The 15,780-nt window shown below is 35.5% G+C and overlaps 1 protein-coding gene across 4 annotated transcripts; it reads left to right on the plus strand.

Moving 5' to 3' along the window:
• Positions 1 to 2,619: 2,619 nt before the first annotated feature.
• Septin4 (septin 4) lies at positions 2,620 to 15,087 on the plus strand. 4 transcript variants are annotated; one of them, XM_073093229.1, is made up of 8 exons: positions 2,620 to 3,345; positions 6,207 to 6,410; positions 6,502 to 6,760; positions 8,339 to 8,489; positions 9,645 to 9,810; positions 11,444 to 11,600; positions 12,037 to 12,121; positions 12,942 to 15,087. In XM_073093229.1, exons 1-8 carry the CDS (start codon positions 3,336 to 3,338, stop codon positions 13,026 to 13,028), a joined length of 1,119 nt encoding a protein of 372 aa, XP_072949330.1. In that variant the 5' UTR covers positions 2,620 to 3,335; the 3' UTR covers positions 13,029 to 15,087. The 4 variants fall into 4 exon arrangements, with proteins under 4 accessions (XP_072949330.1, XP_072949331.1, XP_072949328.1 ...); XM_073093230.1 differs by having other exon boundaries at positions 2,621 to 3,345; positions 6,219 to 6,410; XM_073093227.1 differs by lacking the exon at positions 2,620 to 3,345 and adding an exon at positions 4,361 to 4,875.
• The last annotated feature ends 693 nt before the right edge of the window (positions 15,088 to 15,780 follow it).

Raw genomic sequence — 15,780 nt, forward strand, 5'->3', positions numbered from 1 at the left:
ATGCTCATTCAATGTGCTAAATTCTACAGAAATCAGAAAGAAAATAGTTTCGCCTCCAGTTTACGGAACACCAAAATGAACGTTATTCATACCATAAACATGATATGAATATTTTGAATTGTTTTACTATGCATAGCTTTCCCACGGAGAGTGGCGCCGGTTCAGTAATGGATTCACGGTCCAGTGCAATGGAAAGCAGTGCAATTTGAGATAATATGTGACGGTGAAAGACATTATAACCAATGTTACTCCATTGATGTAATTGTGCACCACAGATCTATTCAACTTACTTGTTGCTTATTATCGTAGAATTACAAGATTATCCACAACACAAAAATTACCCCTGACGGTCCAATACTTATATAAGTAAAGTACTTATTATATATATTTAAGTTATACGGGGAATAGACAAGGCCTAAGTTAGTATGCTTTTGCTTTATGTATAATAAATTATCCAGTTCACATAGTATACATTTGCATGTTACTTTTCAAGCCTAAACGTAATTTTAACAACAACTAAAGGATAAATTCATACTGGTACTAATGGTACTATGTAATCAGTGTAATCTTTTAAAGATATCTAATGTCTAAAACATAATCTAAATAATTGGCCAAGTGCAAGATGAATTCGCACACAAAGGGTTTCATCTCTCCAAATGTTCATAGAAGTAAAGGTATTGTGAAAGTTTGAACTGTCTACCTATTAGGTTCAATAGATAAAGCGCCGAAAATAGCGGTTTCCCCCATTTATTTTTGAGCTCTTTTACATTTTTTGTATTTGTTGTTATAGTGGTCACATTATACGTACTCTGGAAGGTACCTTTTACGGTTCACGAGATAGAGCCCTGTGACAGACGGACAGACAGCGGATGCTTGGTAATAGGATTCCGTTTTTACCATATAATAGATATACTACTAATAAAGACGGTGGTATATCTATGGTTTTTACCCATTGGGTACGGACCCCTAAAAATTAACTATACTTATATACGTCTAATAATTAACTTCCCCGATTAATAAAATTGAAAAGTTTAAAACCCTTCTCATAGCCGATACGATCATCAACTTGAAGGTTGATTGTATCATGTAACAATTTAAATGGAAAGCGGGCTGGCTTACCATATATTATATATTAAATTAATAAAAATGTTGCTCATTTTAATTTTATTTAACTTTGATAAAGTATAGTTATTACATACTTTTTTTTGTTGATGAGGGGGGATACCTTCAAAAGTTACCCAGTGCCGTGGGAGCGACACGGGGTTATGTGGGATTCTTACCGCATTAAAACCCCCTCGGTGACCGTCCTCGATGCTGCGATGAGAACTCCGGGATCTTCAAAGGAACGCAACCGGAGTCCTCTAAGCCAGAGTTTCCCAGCCTTTTTCAGTCCACGGATCCTTAGGAAATCAAGCGCAGTTTTCACGGACCCCCTTAATAAATAAACAGATACAAAAAAAAAACAAATACAGAAGGTTTTACACACGAAGGTTTTAGGTACAAATTATAACTGTTTATTATGAAAAATATGAAAAAAAATAATGTGAAGATTGGTGTTTGTTTTTTTCAACTAAATCAGGGATCATGAATAAAAAATTCATATTCGGGTTGATGTTGCTACTAAGCTGTAATCTCAAATCAGATTCTACTTGTAATCTGTTAAAGTAGAGAATGCCTTTTCACAAAGGTATGTGGTTGAAAAAAGCAGTAAAGCGGCCCTTTTGCATTTAATGAGCGATTTATGTATGGTCCAGAGATGACACCGCGGACCCCCACATGGCCCCATACATATACTCGCGCACCCCCAGGGGTCCGCGGACTACAGGTTGGGAAACGCGGCTCTAAGCGCGTTGCCCGTGAGGCTCCACCGTGGTGATCATAAAGCTCGCCACATCATCTGATGCGTCCTACTCGGAGTCGATTTCCGGGCGGTTCGAGCTCCATCTTACCATCCGCTAACTTAGAAGCCGACTGATCACGATCTTATCCGTAATTATTTATTTTTATATAAAGAGCCTGGTATTGTGTGCCATTAGCTATTTCTGAAATCTGTTTCCATTTTAGATAGACTTGCGAACTCTGATGATATGTATTATCGCTTAATTCCCTCAACATTATTATTATTATTATTGGTGCATATTTGTACACGTCGGTTCAAATCTATAATACCATTAGCAAACTTTTAATGTTTTTTATTTGCATTTACGTAACTGAATGTAGAAAACGAAAGCATTAGGGAAAATATTAAAGCATCTAGCTTCTAGCGTCTAAATTAATTTTCCTACTGTGGCCAAATTTGGAAGATCTTTTACGATTCTACCTGTTCTAAAAGTGTTACCTGTTCAAGAACTGTACAAGAAATTCTTTTAAAGCTTACAAAACCGCAATTAAAATTCATCAAGTCTGTTAATGAAGAAAACGTAGAGCAGTTTTTCACCCCTTAGCGTTGCCAACCAAGCCAGTGTAGGTACATAGGGAGGTTAAGATGACTGAGGCAGGAATACAATTATGAACCATCTAAATATAGAGTGAAGAAATCCAAACAGCACTTCAGAAATGTTGAAGAGGTACGCTCCAAGTCATCTTTATGTTTAGTTGTGTATGGCACTTGGAACGTGCAAAACGTAGGTGACGTGATAAAAATACAAGTCATTATCTCGATTTGATGTCATATATGTAAGGTATTGTAACCTTGAATTGCTAGAACGTGCTTAATCTGGGGCAGCGAAGAAATGAAGAAGCAAATTAGTGCGCGGGAAGGGTGAAGGCCGGGTTAGGTGCAGCGGGGAGCAGTATCGATCGCGGGTTCTCGCGGCGTCAGGGGCGGTGCGCGCGCCTCGGCCGCTCCCGGACCCTCGCATTACGTAACGCAACACGCACAGGACGGCGCACAAACAATGTGATTTTATTATTTTCTTCGATTTTTCTACCGTTTTTGATTATACAGTTTTTTAGGATTAGTATCGTGATATTTTCTAGGTGTCGCGCGACTATTTTTATTTTCAATCAACGTTTTTGGTGTGTAGTGTAATCTATTCTATTCGAAGCTGCAGTGATATTCTTAAGTAAAGTAATTTTAAGTGAAACTATTGCGCAATAACATTTAAAGTTTTCTAAATAAGATTTATACATTTACAAAATTCTAATAAATTTAGCCATTTTTGTTAGTTTGGTCTACGATTGTTTTTATTGTTGATGATTTCATTTATAACGTTCACCCGGATCAGAAAGTTTTAACAAAAGGAAGAAAATGATTACCCAATCTAATAAAATGAAAATTTAATACAAATTTTCATTGGTTTATATCTTTGGCGGGTAAACAAGATTCAAGAAAAATGACGACTGGTAAGTTATCTTTTTTATTTACTCACTTAATCATACTTGATTGTATTATATCATAGATGTATATTAGAAATAATTTTCTTTATAATCATAGTAAATAGACGTAGTCAGGGTATGGGGTCTTATTAGCAGTCCGAGTCTCCCCCCTTTCCCCTGCAAATCTTAATTAAAAAAAACTAAAAAGCAACGAAGTGTCACTAATTAAAATAGTACCTAAATTTTGTTACCTACTTAGGTGTGATATAAATAACTTTATTTACATAGGTAAATGTTGCAGTATCATTGCGCGTCAAGCAATGTTGACAACCAACAATACTATGTAAAGTTGCACGTAATAACGTAGATGTTTTGTACGTATGCAAAAACGATAATAAACAGGAAGCCTGTTGTGCCGTGATTGACTCTACAATTGGCAAAGAAAACGAAGGAGCGCATAGGCGCGGCACCGCTAATTTCATACAATAGGTAGAGGCCATAATTGATAGAGTTTTACTCGTATGGCGACTTCTAACTTATATTACCTAGGACCTAGGTGAATATGACCTAGGTTTTTGTCTCAAATGTTGTGTTGCAAATTCATTCAACATTGCAATCATTACATAAAAATTTTATTTTGTATATTTGTTATTTTTTTTTAGATCGAAGATGCTACGCACTCTTTCTTGGCCATAAAACCGCCCAACGCTCGATCGCTGGGCGGATTCCGTTTTATCCCGAGTCCTTTATATTAGTTGATCAAACTTTGTACTAACTTTAATGGCGGTTTTTCTTATTTATTAAGTTAAGAAAATATTGTGCTTTTCAAAGCTTTTCTTTCTTTCAGAATGAAAGAACTTAGGAAACTAACAAGTTTAGAAAATCTTTGGAAGAAATAAAATAATAATTGATATTAATCATTATTATTATGTCTATTAAAGACACAAAAATATTTACACTTTAGCGTAACGTTTGTCACTTATTTAGAATACTTCTCATGAAAACAATTTACTGCTCTGCTTCATTTAACGTGTAGGTCTTTTTGGAAGAGCCTAATTAGATGTCTGGGTAGGTTGTAGGTAAAAGAGCAGTGCCAGGTCAATTCATAGTTAACTAATTTTATCTGTTTAATTCGATATGACGTAATGTATACGTAAAGCAACAAGTTGTTCGACAATGAGTGCGGGTGGACAGTTGTGGTGCGAGCGTGGCGCCGGTAGAGCGCGCAGACCGCGCCCGCCGACTGTGCCGGCGCAGCTTCATACACCATTCGCGTATTATATCTCACGTGTTACACTACCTGTTAGATTACCACTTTAACACAAAATCCTTCCAAGCGTAACGCTACTCCAGTTCCCGCGTTTTTGTTTAACATTACGATTGGTAACGAAGTGACGAAATTTTTGAATTGAACATAAAAAATGGAGAAAAGTGATACATACGCAATTGTAGATATAAACCTAAGTGACAAGGACATGAAAAGCACCAGCTCCGAATCAGATATAAGCAATGAAGGCAAAAAGAATAAGTCGCCGTTTACAACCGTTATTAAAATTCGTAAGTTGATTCTTTTGAATGGTCTTAGAAAATTGATCTTTTAATGTTCTTTTAATGTTACTTTAATTATATCAATTTAGTGAGAAAGGATTCATTGACCTTATTAAGACAATAACTTACAAAAAGAATTATTGAGAATATGTTTTTAAATTAAAGATTTCTTTGGTGGAAATAGCATTGTTTTATACATTTATAGAAATCGCAAAAAAATGAAAGAAACCTTGTTATTACAAACGCATTGAGTTAGACCGTGAGAAAAGCATTAAGGTATGAGAAAATTGCTGTTCACGATGTTGTTTACTTTTTATGAGTAGTTTACTTCACATCAAACTACCCGCACTGTTTTACTATTAAACTACGTATGTGGTAAAATGTTTATGTATATGCATTATGCAGTCATTACGATGGTACGCGGCTGCCGCCGCCTTTCGACATTTGTAATCAATTCCAGGTGACATTAGAGGCTTACATGAGGTTGGTCAAGGATGCGGTGGTATACTGAGGACTAAGTTGGAACGCCTCAGACTAGTATGTCTTCATTATGACACCCTTCCAAGCCTAACATAGCAGCGCTGAACACTGTTGTCGTCAGGTAGAAACTCGGACCCTTTGTGGTGCCTCCAGAATCAACCCACAAAAAATCCTACCACCTTCGAATGTATGCGTTAACGAAAGTGGTAACGCGTATGCATGTAATCCCTAAATATAGCGTCAATATAAAATTGTGTTAGCAGTGATGAGCACGTTTGTTGCTTCCGCTAGTTGTCCTCAATATTGAATGCGCACGCGCCGCCGTCCCTGGGCAGCCGGTACCGAGGGAACCTGTCATGTTCCACGCCGCTGCGCGCATTGCAATGGCATTTACAGAGACTGCCCCTTTACAAAAGGAAAACCATATATTTCCTTCCATGCAAATAACCCAGACATTTTGCTAACTTTCTTTTACTTGATGATTTCAATGAACATAACAGTTACAGAGGTACAAATATGGCATATGATTGTCTAATTTTCCTACAGGAAACACCATTGTGACAGTTTTGGATAAATGTACATTTATGGTAATATATTAGTACTACTTACTGTACTACTACATTTCTACTACTACTATATTAGTACATTTCTGGTATTATATCAATACATTCACATGTATCATAAAATTTCCTCTATATCCTTCATTGAATAATACTTATTATTGTACTCAAAGAATAATTGTGTAGTTGTACACATCTTTCCACTCTTTACATAACCTGCATTCTGTCGTATTTTATCGTATAATAGTAATTTTATCGTATAAAGGTGGACATAAAACAGGTGTAATATAAATGAATAAGTATTGTCATCAGAACGAGATCGCGGGGAACGAGACTACATAGGATTCGCGACTCTCCCCGAGCAAGTGCATCGGAAATCAGTGAAAAGGGGGTTCGACTTCACACTGATGGTGGTCGGGGAGTCCGGCCTCGGCAAGTCTACACTCATCAACAGCTTGTTTTTAGGAGATCTTTACAGAAACCGAAAAATACCTGATGTCCAAGGTAAGCGCACTAAATCTTACGGTTCTGAACAAATCAGCTTAAACTGTCACTTTGAAATGTCAACAAAAATAAATATTTTTGTGTGTTACAGATAGAATCGAAAAGACTACGACAATTGAAAAGAAAACAATGGAAATAGAAGAGAGAGGAGTGAAACTGCGTCTGACGATAGTGGACACGCCTGGCTTCGGAGATGCAATAAATTGTGAGGACTCCTGGAGAGTCTGCTCAGCGTACGTGGACGAACAGTTTCGGCAGTACTTCACTGACGAGAGTGGCCTCAACCGAAGACACATGCAGGACAATAGAGTCCACTGCTGTCTGTACTTTGTACCACCTTGGGCACATAGGTAAATATTATTTTATAAACCGTATAATTAAGTCTGGTGTGAAAAATTGATAAATGTAGCCGTAATGAGACATGCAAAATTAGCTCTCAGTGGTAATAATTCACACACGCCCATCTTACACCTAATAAATAATAGGTAACTCCTGTAGGTATATCTAGTATTAACATTTGACAAGATTTTTTATTACTTTTATAATTAATAAAATCTACTCCATTAAGACAATTTTGAGGAGACAACGGTGTAGTCTACTCAAAAACAATGTCTGCTCTATCATTATATTTGAAAACGCTTTGATATTCAGCATATTAGGAAATCTCTAATATGGTACCTAACATATAATTGAATGTTTAAAAAACTTTGAAGGACTAGCTTTAGAGAAATCGTGTATAATTGCCTCACAACCGGTGGAAGTTTCAGAACAGGAAGTTTCCCAATACATTCAGTAAAAACTAAATGAATAGTTTTTGTATGCCGATCAATATCATTCAGTTAATTCCAAATAGACACTAAAGTACTGTTCAAATGACTATGAGACAAATATAAGTAGATAGATCGTGACAGATGGACAGTAGATTCGGATCAAGGTTTTTGATAGCACGCACGATAGGGAGCAATGTCGCGGAAACGCACGTGTGATGCCTAGCAATATAACAATCAGTGATACTGTCTCATCTTCTATCATCACAAGGCTCGTTAAAACTGCACTACAATACAGTTGTATATAAAAAGTATATTTGCTGTTATAAAATCAGCTACGTTCATTCAGTTTTATAGTAGGTATAGTTAGTTTTCTATTTTTATTGTATATTTTTATGCTATAGTGTATGTCATGGATTTTTTATGTACATTTATAAAGATAATAACAGGCATATTAACCTGAATCGTACATAAATATGCATCTAAAAACCAGTAACCACGGAATAAAGGATACGTAAACAAACATAAAATTAATTCAATAAAGGATACCTAATTTCAATCATGCCAACAGAAAAAATCTTAAACTACAAAATCGCGTAAGCGTAATCTATATAAATCATTATTATCAATGAGAATGGCATTAGTCTGCATTCCTTATGGAACAATATTATTATTTATTTTACTACCATTACAATAATGGTCAATAAAATCTCATTGTGTTAATAGTTTCTATAGCAATTGTATTAAAGCCGACACATATAGTTTGATTGATAGTAATGGTATGTGAAAACATCGGTGTTGATCATAAAGTATCAATGTTCGTACGAGTATTGATTTGTTGGGAGTCGTTGAGACGTGGTCGTTATCTTATAATGTTTTGACGAATACAAAGATGTGTTGATTCAATAACTACAGTATAATATTGCATGAAATTGGATGTGTACATAATAATCTACCTATCTATATGGTAAAATATATCAAAACTACAAACCTAGCAATAAGGCAAGTATCACATGGAAAGTACTTTCGCCTAAGGACATTTGCAACACTAGAGCAGCCGTCAATTCAACTAAGGTTCTGACAATGAGCTCATACTGCATCTTTCTTAAACAGCCTCTTGGCACGTGTAGTATAAATTTTAAAATATTTTTACATTTTCAGCTTGCGACAAGTGGACTTGGAGATGATGAAGAGGTTGCACCGTAAAGTAAATATAGTAGTAGTTATAGCTAAGGCGGACTCGCTCACTGCATTGGAGGTGAAGAGACTCAAAATGCGCATACTTAGTGACCTGGAAGAACATCAGATACAAGTTCGTAGTTCTTTTCTTATTTCAATTTTACCTATTCTTTAATAATAAAATAAATTATAAGAAAGTATCGTCAATACTTATTCGTCATAGTTTCTGAACTAATATACAAAACTACTCATGTATAAGTAAGTAGGTACTTACGATTTCATTTATCTACAGCATAGTATTGTAACCTACTTATACTCATTTTTAAATTGTCGTTTCAATTAAGTATATATTTCCATCTACTTGTGAACATATGTATGTTTTTAAGTAGTGAGTAGTAGGTATACTTTTATCAACTTTATGGACTCTTCTTGTATAACAGAACTTTAAGTAACGTACTTACTACCTACTTTCCTACCACAAAGTACATACAACAATTAACTATTATTAGTATATAATATTAAGTTATTAGTTGCATTGTATACTTAATATTGTGATAGTTATCATGCTAAAACAACAGTCTGGAGGACTTAAAATAGACGCGTTACGTCCGGCACGAGTGTTATTTGGATGTGCTATCCATAGACAGAATGTAACGTTAACATTTACGAACATTTCCGGGGAAGTGTCGGTAGCCAGTATAATAACAGTTGATGAACTGTCCGCTTCTAAAATTGTCACAGTTGTTTGAACTCATCTAGAGCGTGTCATAAATTAGTGTGGCCTCAATATTTCTTATCAAAGCCGGCTCAATTTGAAAGGTGAAAGATCAACATGACAACGTTTTGCAACGGTTCTGTCGGGTTCCGTTTTTTTAATATGCTTAATGGATTATTTTTTACGTCCATCGTGAATTAGGTCAACGAATAGCTTATAATTTTGTATTGATTCCATAACTTATAAACTGAATTGTTGGAAATTGTTGGTAATTTACAACAACAAATAGAGTTAAAAGTCGCGCGATATGTCAAGCGCGAGTCGGACTCCGCACTGAGGAAAAATCAGCCGTATATGACGGGCTTTAAAATAAGGTTCCGTCTCATTACACAATATGTTTAATAAAACATAATATTACCTAAAAATACTTAAATAATTTTAGTTTCTATACATCTATCTATAATGATGCTGGCCAATCTTTTTATTCATCGTTTAACCGACTTTTCAAAGAGAACTGATTATGTACCTACCTATTTTACCTGTATAATTTACACAAACCAACGCTTTGTTTAGGTTTATCAATTCCCGGAGTGCGACAGCGACGAGGACGAGGAGTTCAAGCAGCAAGACCGTGAGCTGAAGGCAGCAGCACCATTCGCGGTGGTCGCGGCCGACACGGTCCTCGAGGTGGGCGGCAAGCGCGTGCGCGGCCGGCAATACCCCTGGGGCATCGTTGACGGTCAGTAGCTACTAGCCATAGATAAGGACACTAGAAAAATTATGTGTGTGAATTCAAATATAATCTATCAAAAAGCATGGACAGCGTTTCCAAATTCCTTTACGTGTACACCAGAAAATAGACGCTCATATAAATAAAAAACACAGTTTTGGCTGTTACTAAAGTAATTGCGCAAGTAGCGATCTCCGGTAATCGCAAATACGGTCGTAGAGTCAAAATGTATTTTACCCGTAAATTTTACTGTGAGAACTGAGAACTATACACACCCATATCTTTAGTAAGTATTTGCTGCAAAGGAGGCAGTTTAAAAAAGTACGAGGTTGGGAGGAAGCGTTATGGAGTAGATAATTAAATTATTAGGATAAATTAGCTTCTCAACGTGTAGAGATATATTTCAGTCAATTAACAATAAATAAATTTTAACCCTATGCAATGCAATGCAAACAAAGTAATTTCTAGGTACATTAATATTTATACCAAGCATAATTACCTACATAGTATAATACCATAGTAGGTACACTACGCATAACAACATAAATCTACCGTGAAATCCGTTAAAGTGAAAATAAGCAAAGGTACTTATGACACGTACTTAAAAGAAAACATGAGTAAGTTTTACGAGTAAGAATGCAAAACGCTGACACAGGCAAACCGTGGGAAATGGTATAGTAGCACTGTCATTATTTTTAAAACTGAACGAGTTTGCGTAAGGAATAGTGGGTTAGAATGGTTTTATACGAAGAATGTTTATACTTTGCAACCCATTTAGGACCCGCTGTTAAGGTATTTTCATCATCTGTGAAGCTGCTGGTGGAAAATACCTTTTTTTTTTCTCGAGGGGGAAACCTTCAAAAGGTACCCGACGACGTGGGAGCGACGCCGGGTTATGTGGGATTTTTACCGCACTAAAACCCCCCCGGTGGCCGTCCTCAACGCTTGTTGGAGAACTCCGGGATCTCCAACGGAACACAACCGGAGCCCTACAAGCGCGATGCCAAACGGGCTCTACCCTGGGGGAACAGTTTTCGCTCCTCCCACACCATGTAGTGTTTACGACGGCATGCGACCACACATACCGCCGTCCTTCCCGGGGGTCGCTTGCTGGACGGTTCGAGCTCCCACTCTTGCCGCCCGCACCCCCGGAAGCCCCCTTATTTTCGCCTCCTACGACAGGCAGGGGATACCGTAGCCCTATTCTAGTCCCGGAACTACAGGGACAGGTGGAAAATACCTACATTTTTAATGACTCCAATAAGCAGCACCCATAACCTAATGTATATAGTAAAAAAACCCTTTACCACCAATAGTTACCCCGATGGATTAATCTTCTTCGATGAAGTAAGCCTATTCGTAATAGTTGTGATAGATATGCTAAATAATATAAATAGTCGGGTAAATAGGCATCAATTTGATATTTTATTCAGGCAAGGCAAGCTGGACAAACAATAAAATTTAGAAACTAAAATGGAACTAGAATTAGTTATACGGATTTTAAATCGGTATAACTAATTGTCTGCCCGGCTAGGTAGCGCAAGATCCCGGATAGGTTTAGGCAATGATCATTGTGGAAAAAATAAGAAATGATTCATAGTACATACGAAGATTTCATTGTAACGAGGTAATGTTTCCTCAGTGGAAAACCCCAGGCACTCAGACTTCACGAAGCTGCGGACGATGCTCATCTCGACGCACATGCAGGACCTGAAGGACGTTACTCAAGACGTCCACTACGAGAACTTCCGCGCGCAGTGCATCTCGCAAATATCGCAACATGCGATGCGGGAACGAGGGTAACATTATTTTATAATATGATAGACAAACGTACAGTTCGCCTGTCTGTAAGTGGTCTCTAGCACTCGTGGACAAAAGTAATCAACTCCAGGTAGATCAGCCACAGATGACTTGAATTCCTCGTACCTATTATAGATGTGGCTATGGTACCTCCAGAGTAGAACCACCTAGGGTTTTTCACCTTTAATTATTTTTCTGGTTCCTTTTCTTTTAAGGATTTGAAATTCGAAATTCCCAACGTTTCTTAATAAGACAGATGACGTAGGATATCACTGACAGGTACCATCTGACGACATATAATGCTTATTGATTAGATAATTTTGTACGGAATAATAGGTATATATGCATATCTATTACTTATGATTCTTATGTTACTTATTATTCTTGCATGTCTATTAGATGTAATCCCGGTTTAAAATTTACCATATTTTCCAGGAAACTGAAGAGGGATTCAATGGGAAACAACAACGAAGTAGTTATAACTGACACGGATCGATTACTGCTGCAGAAGGACGAAGAGGTAGCGTTTTACATTTTCTTTTTAAGCAGGAATCTATGAGTCTTCAGCTGCCTTTTGCTAGGAATGCTACAAAGTTTTAGGAACCTGGTAACATTATCATATCTTGAAGAAACCATAGAAATACAATTAAAGCCTGTAGGTACAGCAAATATACGCTATTTACTGTACCTACTAGATTTTATAGAATACCTACTGGTTATTTAGTTACGAAACTAAAGCGGCATCCCATGTCTGGTCGCCTACATTGATTTAGCTTTATTCCCACGTCGTATCAGATGAGATGACTAAAAGGTTAGATCCCCTCACCGGTCAAGTGCTCAAATTAGGAGTAATTGCATATTAGACTAGCTACGGTTAGTTGTAGCATGGACACTACGAGTTACTATGTAAAAAGTAGGTATACCTACACAAAAACAAAATCTGAACAAGTTGCTTTTGAAACTTCAAAGTAGCGATTCGAGAATGGATAAGTGGACGAGAATTGAGAGTAAAATTTTCAGGATATGGCGTTATGTAACGGAAGTGAAGCAAAATTAAGTGACGTAATTTATATTTAGACATACTAAGCTGTAGGTACGACGCTTTCGCGCAGTTCCTTAAGTAATAAATAAAGCTTGTAGCGATCATTAATGTATGTACTTTAATAGATTATTTCTTGATTAACCTTCGACTTACAAAGTTAATTCCGATTACTTAAAATTTATACTTCATTTTTATCCTTTTTTGCGTACAGTTAAGATTGTTATAAGGTATAGGACATATTTAAAGTCCCGAATAATATAATTGAAATTTTAATTAAATTATTTTTATTTAATTTCAGATTCGTCGCATGCAGGACATGTTGACTCAAATGCAGGAAAAACTGAAGGCTTCCGACAAGAAACACGACAGTATTATTGATGTGTAGAAAATAGGTTGTAATGTATGGCGTAGCGTTACATTCCCTCATTAAGTTTCAATAAAAAATATAAAACCTCTTTAGAAAAATTGAAAGAATTTAGAATTTTAATACATAGGTAGTTTGTTACATATTATATTAGCTATCAATTGTTTCCCCGGAGAAAGAACTGAACTCAAATAGGTGTTAATATTTTAAATTAAATTAATATACGTATACCAAAATAACTTTCATAAAAAAATGTTTATTAAAGACAAGCAATCTTATCCTAAGATCAATGTATGTTAGGTGAAATTACAATTCACACGTCTCTACAAATCAAAACACTGTTGGCATGAGGAAGCACTAGCATAAATGAAAAAACGGCATATTTATTACGAAGATAAGTATTTGGGCCTATCGTTGTTCTAGGTACTATATGTATATTATAATTTTGAGATGTCATAAAATATAATAGCTATACCATCGACTTAATATTAAGGTGCCGTCACGTTTAGACACAATGTCGTACTGGTAGAAGAACTAGAAGAGTTACTAGCACAAACAATGGTGTAATGATTAGAATAGTTTAAACGAACTGCATCCCTAGCAAATTGTAGTAAATACTGCACTGCAAACGGTGATAAAGTGTCAGTCGGTTCCACAAAATTTAATTGTTTGACTGTGATTTTAAAATAACTGCCATTTTTGATTGCTCATAGTGTTATAGGATACCAAAACATAAAATCCAAACTTGAAAAACTGAAATGAGTATTGCATTTCAATGTTTGGTCAGTTTAATGTTAGAAATGGCTAGAAGGATTAACAGACATTTCAGAAAAAGCTTACAATGATTCGTAGCTCCCGGAAAATGTAATAATTTATGATTACTATTGGACCTAATTTTTGGTGCGTTTTTTAAATAGATCAGACTGTATCGTTTATTAACGCAAGCGGCAGCCACATGAACCACGTATTTTTGCTTTTGATAGTACCCAGCGCCATCTAGTTTTCTATTCTGTAGCAGTCTTATGGAGCTCGAATAGCCTCTTGGCTGGTGTAAATTATAATTAAATTATTATAGCACGTAGATAAGTAATCCCATGGTCCCTTGTGACTTCGACGTCCTGGGCCAGGCTCTTTGTCAAATTGTATCACATACGACTGCAATGGAAAGATATCGATACGCGCTATGAGTTCCAATATTTCTCAAAGTACAAATACGTCAGAAATTCAGCTTAGCAATGCTAAAGACATCATTTAAAATTTGTCGTTTCTACATGAACGTGTCAGGTGACATAGTTAGTGGTAAGACTTTTAATTATGGAAATTTAGATTTTAATAACTTTAAATAACAATTAGGTACTGTTGTTGAATCCGATGAAAAAGTATTTGTTAACTGATGAGTATCAGTAATAGCTCAAATCGTTAAAGAACAATAATTATTACAAAGCATTAAACTTTACAATTTTAATTTATCTATTAATTCATTTTTAGAGTTGATTTAGAGCCTAGCGGGATAAGTTAGATATAATAATGTAGGTAATAAAAAGTAAGAATGTTTTCTTCGTTATTTCTTACTAAGCCCATAAAAACATCAAATACAAGCCGACTACAGAACATAATGATAAATAATAATAATAATAATGTATTACGTGCTGTAAGCTTTAAACAAATTGATATAGGAATGTTCTATTTTATTATATTACATTACATTCAAATTTGTCACATCGGAGCTAATTTTTATTCATACATCTCATATTTCAAGTATAACAAGAAGACGAAACGACATTTACCAAATTTTTCGCATGTAATTAGGTATAGAGGTAACGAAAATAGTCTCCGCAAACATTAGTTACACAATATAATTTATAAGGTATTTTATGTATTAAGTATTTTATTTATTACGGCATGTTATGTTGGCAGTTCGTAGATACCAAAAATAAGTAACATTAATTTAAAACGATTATAATTGTAAATGTTATTATTGACTGATTATTTTCACATAAATTCTACACAAAAGATAATACCAAAGTTTTTACTATGTAAATTTTGTATTGATATTTAGTAAATTGATACTTTATATATTTTTGTGAGTTTTCATTTATATGGATGAACCTAAAAATATTTAACTCTACCACTGTATATCTTAGCCCAGTAAACCGGTGATCGAATAAACATCTAAAATAATATTTAATAACGATTTTTACTTATTACTTTATTTAATACTCTTCTTATTAATAGAATTCCCAAAGTTATCTATTAGGCGGCTATATTTTTAAATTCCTATTTTTCGAGGTTAGTGTCGGTGTTTCAGTAGGCTAGTTGTACCTGATGATAAAAGTGGTCACTATCGTCCCTGGACAGCTGTAATTAAATCCAGAATTGATTGAAGTACTCTGTGAGGTATCTACCGATGCATTGTTATCCCTGATGATTAAGTTGAGATGCCTCATGTGTCCTACCTTTCATAGTTGAACATAGCAGTGTTTGACATTGCTATTAGGCAGAAACAGGTATGGCTGTGGTGCCCTAGGAGTCGAACTACACAGGGTTCTACTACTTTGGGTCATATTTGAGTAGCACTGAGGACCATAAACGGCTTAAAATGTCCAAACATACCTCTTTGGTTATTCTATTCTACATGATGCTTAAAAATTTCTTCTTTGCACGCTTATAAAACAAACCATTGACATGACTTTTAATTAAAAATTCTATCTGATTATATTTTATACCCCAACAATCTTATTGACTGTTTAAGAATTTTTTTTTCATTTTTCTT

This window comes from Epargyreus clarus, unplaced genomic scaffold, assembly GCF_041222505.1.
Source record: "Epargyreus clarus isolate Ecla_fem2 unplaced genomic scaffold, WU_Ecla_fem_2.2 ptg000004l, whole genome shotgun sequence".
In the NCBI taxonomy this organism is placed as follows: Eukaryota; Metazoa; Arthropoda; class Insecta; order Lepidoptera; family Hesperiidae; genus Epargyreus; species Epargyreus clarus.

Excerpts from the sequence above, each read along its gene's own strand:
- Septin4 (XM_073093227.1), top strand. The coding sequence starts at position 4,740 with ATGGAGAAAAGTGATACATACGCAATTGTAGATATAAACCTAAGTGAC. Across the intron at positions 9,811-11,443 it reads CCCCTGGGGCATCGTTGACG|TGGAAAACCCCAGGCACTCA; the intron begins GTCAGTAGCTAC and ends ATGTTTCCTCAG. Across the intron at positions 12,122-12,941 it reads TGCTGCAGAAGGACGAAGAG|ATTCGTCGCATGCAGGACAT; the intron begins GTAGCGTTTTAC and ends ATTTAATTTCAG.